This window comes from Mycetomoellerius zeteki, unplaced genomic scaffold (assembly GCF_001594055.1).
Source record: "Mycetomoellerius zeteki isolate Tzet28-1 unplaced genomic scaffold, Tzet1.0 scaffold1128, whole genome shotgun sequence".
Lineage (NCBI taxonomy): Eukaryota > Metazoa > Arthropoda > Insecta > Hymenoptera > Formicidae > Mycetomoellerius > Mycetomoellerius zeteki.
In genome coordinates this window covers 4,786-10,482 of record NW_017256049.1, presented here as the reverse complement: position 1 = coordinate 10,482, position 5,697 = coordinate 4,786, and the positions used below count along the sequence as shown (strand labels likewise).

At 32.4% G+C, this 5,697-nt stretch overlaps 2 protein-coding genes across 2 annotated transcripts; one reads left to right on the top strand and one right to left on the bottom strand.

Annotated features, from left to right (window-relative positions):
- The first annotated feature begins 306 nt into the window (after positions 1 to 306).
- LOC108727060 (minor histocompatibility antigen H13) lies at positions 307 to 2,774 on the top strand. Its single transcript, XM_018454974.1, has 6 exons — positions 307 to 641; positions 983 to 1,093; positions 1,198 to 1,280; positions 1,412 to 1,586; positions 1,672 to 2,165; positions 2,256 to 2,774. Exons 1-6 carry the CDS (start codon positions 450 to 452, stop codon positions 2,329 to 2,331), a joined length of 1,131 nt encoding a protein of 376 aa, XP_018310476.1. The 5' UTR covers positions 307 to 449; the 3' UTR covers positions 2,332 to 2,774.
- A 1,469-nt stretch (positions 2,775 to 4,243) lies between these two features.
- Positions 4,244 to 5,393, bottom strand: LOC108727068 (proteasome subunit beta type-2). Its single transcript, XM_018454986.1, has 3 exons — positions 5,161 to 5,393; positions 4,534 to 4,890; positions 4,244 to 4,449 (listed from the first exon to the last, which is right to left on the bottom strand). Exons 1-3 carry the CDS (start codon positions 5,249 to 5,251, stop codon positions 4,274 to 4,276), a joined length of 624 nt encoding a protein of 207 aa, XP_018310488.1. The 5' UTR covers positions 5,252 to 5,393; the 3' UTR covers positions 4,244 to 4,273.
- Positions 5,394 to 5,697: the final 304 nt, after the last annotated feature.

The following is a 5,697-nucleotide window of genomic DNA, read 5'->3' as shown; positions in this document are numbered from 1 at the left end:
TAGAGATGCAATAATATTTTTTTAATTTCAGGAATAATTTTATCGAGAATCTTTCGAAAAAACCTTTCGAGTAAAGTTTTACTCCGTTAATAGCAGTGCAAATTAAGAGGTTATGGTGATGACAGTTTAAAGGCAGTTTCGTTGCATGTCGGCCATTTTTAATACTCTCGTTAGTAACTTTGCGATACTGACTTAAGCCGGTTGCGCTTCTCTGATATCTAGGACTCTACGCTTACTCAGGTTACGCCGCATGTGACGGCACCCTATCGTTCCGTGTAAACGTAGTCTGTGATCGCGCTGTAAATTTCCGCCATGGGACGCCACGGCTACGCCAGCCATATCCATTTCCATTATTCCATTCCTCATCGTCATCGAATGCGGTCGGGTGTCGTTTTCGTCTTATAGTTGCTTGTACTCTTGTAGTCTGGTCCATTGTCGACACATCCAAGATGGCGAGCACAGTGAACGAAATTTTAACACAAGCGAATGAAAACCTAACGGAATATCAAAATGCAACAACGGCGAGAGTACCTTCGACGCCCGAAGGAATGGCGATTGCGTATGGCAGCCTCATTATTATGGCCATTGTACCAATTTTCTTTGGTAGCTATCGTGCAGTCAAACACCATAAGGAGCAGCAGGTTAGCCATGAATCTTGACATATGTTTGACATATACATTTTTATAAAATCTCTTTTTTCACATTGTTTTGATCACGACAGTATATCATGATTTGTAAGAAAATTCTTTGATAGTCTTTGATATTTATCCCTTTTTTCAAATATAAATTAATTTTTCATGTAATTATAAGATTAAATAAAATTAAATTCAAATATCCAATAAAATCATGATGAAGTGCAACAAGATAACACAAGAGCACGCGCTATAGAAATAGTATGATACAATTGCAAAATTATGTATCGTTTATGTAGATATTGTCACTTTCTCTTGTATGTTTCACTATTTCACCTTTTATTTTATAGCAATTATATAAAACAAGTGGTGAGCAACCTGATACAATGTCTCGTAGAGAAGCAGCCATGTTTCCTCTTATCTCCAGTGTTACATTAGTCGGGTTGTATATATTATATAAGGTAATTGAAAGTAATATATATAAGGTAATTGGATGTAATATAATAATTTGTATATAAATGTTATTTTTGTAGAATGGAATATTACTTAAAATTATTTTTGGCAGGTATTTGCAAAGGAATATGTTAATTTGATATTAGCTGGATATTTTTTCTTTCTTGGTATTCTAGCTTTATGTCATCTTACAAGGTAATTTAAGCTTTTGTATAATTATAAATACATCATTGAATCTCTTTAGTAATTTCAATGAAATATTTAATTTAATCATTGATTCATCTTTAGCTGTATCAAAGAAATTTTTAAATGTTTTAAAATTTCAGCCCATTAATTTCATCGTTAGTACCTGCTGCAATTCCAAAGACGCAGTATCACATTTTATTTACAGAAGGAAAGGATGATAAAGATGAGCATATAATTAATTATAAGTTTAATCTTCATGATATTGTATGCCTCATATGCTGCTCACTCGTGGGTGCTTGGTACCTTCTGAAAAAAGTAAATGATAAAAAAATCAATACAGATTTAGACAGAGATTGAAACTTTTTACATCTTTGTTACTCTATTTTGTTATTTTTTTCAGCACTGGATAGCTAATAATCTATTTGGCATAGCATTTGCTATTAATGGAGTCGAATTATTACATCTTAACAATGTTGTGACTGGATGCATTTTACTGTGTGGTCTTCTGTTTTATGATGCTTTTTGGGTGTTTGGTACAGACGTAATGGTAACAGTGGCAAAGTCCTTTGAAGTGCCGATTAAACTTGTGTTTCCACAGGATCTTTTAGAAAAGGGTTTGAATGCTGGTAATTTTGCCATGTTGGGATTAGGTGATATTGTATTGCCTGGTATTTTTATCGCGTTGCTCTTGCGATTCGACAACAGTTTGAGCAGAAAAACCAATGTCTACTTCTATTCGACATTTTTTGCATACTTTATGGGATTACTCGCCACTATGATGATCATGCACTTGTTCAATCACGCACAACCTGCTCTATTGTATTTAGTACCTGCGTGTATAGGCACGCCATTGCTCTTAGCGTTAGTCAAAGGAGACCTCAAAGCATTATTTTCGTAAGTATTTCTAAATTCTTATTGTACGTTACATCCGTTTCTTTATGTTTGTAACATGCATGAAAGATTCTTTTTTTAATTATATTTCAGATATGAGGATCATCCATCACCACCTACGAACGAGGCAGAACAATCTGTGCAAGTAGAAACGAAAAAGGATAAATAATATCCTGATTGAATGTAAAAAAACACGCTATGTGCGATTTGCATTATCCTGTAATTATCTTTCGAATTCATCGTATGTATGGAAAATGGAAAAGAATATGAGCAATAGTTCATAGTTCATGCTCAAAACGTACAATCACGCATTGTAAAATACAATAGCTTGTAACTATATCTTGCAAATACAAAGTTGCAAGATATATCCATATAATGATTCACAATGAGCGTTCCACGGATATCGTTTTGATGTTGTTTCGATTTGAAAAGGAAGACTTCAGCATAGGATTTAGAACTGTGATAACCGAGAACACTATTTCGAATGCATGGAAAAGAAATTTTTATCACTCATATATGGTATCAATGATGGCATTTCGAAATAGTGAATGAGAAAATTTTAAACAATAAAACAGAATTTGATTGTTTTATTGTTTTATAGGATCGAGACTCGGCGAGAGAGAGAGAGAGAGAGAGAGAGAGAGAGAGAGAGAGAGAGAGAGAGAGAGAGAAACCTTCCAATTGTTGATTTATATTTCGTACGCAGTGTGCGCGATAGATTGCTATAAAATGAAGTCATTAGATTAACAAAGTACCGCGAACTGCCGCTATTTTGGCTCCATGACGCGGTTATTTCAAACTTATGTATGAATATAATCAGGTTAGGATTGCATTTTGGATTGCACTTACTATATAGATACATTACACTAAATGCAATATCTGTACTCAACGTCATTTTGGCTCCAAAAATACGTCACTTCAATTTTCCCATCGCGGTACTTTATTATCTAGTGACTTTACTATAAGAGTCTACTGAAGTTTTATAGTGTGTTACGTTGCATAATTCTAGAAATTAATTTGGTTATAAGTTTCAACTCCAGTTCTAATTATATATAAGTTTTTACTAATATTCTCGAATTTCTAAATATTTTTTTACCATGTGTGAGTGATAATCTTGAATTATGAATGTAAAAATGATTTTGTTTCCGTGCGACGCGATTAAACGAATTAATATAAAGTATAAAAAGTTATTTCCTATCTAAAATTATTGTAACGGAATATTAAACGTACACCATTATAATACATAAATGCTAATACATATTTATTTGTAAGAAATGGATATTTACGATTAAAATTAATATGAATATCTATTTAAAAAAAATATAATGTATATATAAATTAAAAGTCTGTTAAACTTGCACATTTCTTTTTGATTCGCAAAGAAATAAAGGTAAATATATAAAAAGAATATAATGCTCATTTGTTACAATAATTCAACTAAAAAAATGAATTTTTTAATAAATGGGTTTGAATCATTAAAACTTTGTATTGAAACGTAATTTTAATGTAATAATTGTTTGTAGAGAAATAAAATGTTTTCTTTTTTTCTTTGGCCTATGTAGATCATGCTTATAACGATGTTAGCGCGCATTTAGTGTGTAGTTACATTACTATAGAATTTCAGAAATAAAAGCATACACTTGGCGCTAAAGGCGCGTTTTAAATACGGGTCCCTGTTTCCATTTGTTTTTTGCAAGTAACTTTAAAATGGTAACTTATGTTGTAACAAATGAGCGATAATATTAATTACTTTTCATTCACTATCAGAAATTACGAGTATTATAATAATGTCACATTCCGCGAAAATTTTGGTATTTTGAAGTCTGTTTGACAAAATTTTTTTCTATTTATATAAATGTACATTAAAATCTTTTTAACAAAAAATGGATTATTCTTCTGTCTGCTCATATCTTGGAATATCATGTATATGTATATACACACGTATATGTAATAGGAATAGAAAAGTTAAGACGTACTGATTTGTTTTCAAAAATTGATAAAAGTAAGCAATTATAATCATGCGATAATTTTATCATCGAATTTTATAATTAGATCTTTTATTTTTATAATAGAATGTTTTTCTACTAAAAAATATTAAGTAAATGTTTCTTTTATGCTTCAGCAGCACTTTCCACAGCCAAGTTTTCAGCTGTAATCGGCTGCATATCTTTGATTCCATCCTTGGATATCTTTTGAACTTTGAAATTTGGTAAATTAACGATTAGTCGCTTCTGAATTTCCCGCACGCATTTTTTCAACAATGCATATGCTTCTTCTTCAGTACAATCTGCAAGAAATATTTTTATTTATTAATATTTTTCGTTCGTTTTACATTAACTTGTTGGCTGTTTTATTTCTAAACGCGTCTTACTGTATTTGTGATATCTGTCTAAAACAGACATGGAGAACATCCCACCATATCCATGAGTCGCGTAAGGAACTTTTACGCAGGATGCTAAATAATCAATAAAGTATAACTCTGCTCCTGAATCATCATCGTATCCAGCCAGTAGCATATTGACAAAGTATGGAGTCCTGCTTCTAAGATAATCAGCTAGATTTCTCCTTGTGAAACAAGCTGCAGCTTTGGGAGATAATTCATAGCCATTTCGCATTTTGTATAGCTGAATATTTTTCCCAATATATTCCGAAAACTGCGTTGTATCGCCTGATTCTCCAGATATTGCCATGACAAGCTTGTCGGAAATCTTATGGATTTTGTGTTCATCTGTAAATTATAATCATTATTGTTTAATTGTTGTAATGTATGGCAATTGTTAATAATGTAACAGTACGACGTAAAGTTCAATTGAAATATTGTAGACCATACATTATACATATTGCTGTATATTATAACATGATATAATGAAAATAATTTTTACATAATATATAATACGTAATACATTTATATGAGTATGTTTGAGTATGTATGTATGACGTATCATTAACGATGAAAATTTGATGTGGCAATAATATAAAACATAATAAACATACTTACCGCTTTTCATGACTATAATAGACTGTGTAGTTGTCATATCCGCTGCAACTAACACGAAATCTTTGCACTGAATACCAATTAAACATTCCATTTTTTGTGATACTTTTGTATTCGCGACTGCAGTTTCGAGAGATATAAATAATCGACAAACACAGCGAAAATGCTTGTCACGAAAATGACAAATTAACCTTTCGATAATCCCAATATAAAGCCGGCGGCACACGATGCCTGTCTTTTTGCTGGATTCCTAGCTAGAATAGATTCTTGCCACCGTATTGGGTGCGATGTTGGTATTGTCAGTACCGCAGCCAATACGATGGCAAGATTTTAATCCAACAAGAAAACAAGCATCGTGTGCTGTAGGCTTAATAGATCCATTGCGTGCTTGCACTTTTTGCACTCACCAGCCTTATGCTGGATTCACACTGCATCCGATTTTCGTCGTACGACGTTCTGGAACCAATCAGAAAACAGGATTTCGATGAATTTTGCTTCGTATTATCGGAATCCCGTTTTCTGATTGGATGCAGAGCGTCG

Coding starts and splice junctions, on each gene's coding strand:
- LOC108727068 (XM_018454986.1), bottom strand. CDS start 5,251: ATGGAATGTTTAATTGGTATTCAGTGCAAAGATTTCGTGTTAGTTGCA. Junction 4,891..5,160: donor TATTATAGTCATGAAAAGCG/GTAAGTATGTTT, acceptor TATAATTTACAG/ATGAACACAAAATCCATAAG. Junction 4,450..4,533: donor AGACAGATATCACAAATACA/GTAAGACGCGTT, acceptor TATTTCTTGCAG/ATTGTACTGAAGAAGAAGCA.
- LOC108727060 (XM_018454974.1), top strand. CDS start 450: ATGGCGAGCACAGTGAACGAAATTTTAACACAAGCGAATGAAAACCTA. Junction 1,281..1,411: donor GCTTTATGTCATCTTACAAG/GTAATTTAAGCT, acceptor TTAAAATTTCAG/CCCATTAATTTCATCGTTAG. Junction 2,166..2,255: donor GACCTCAAAGCATTATTTTC/GTAAGTATTTCT, acceptor ATTATATTTCAG/ATATGAGGATCATCCATCAC.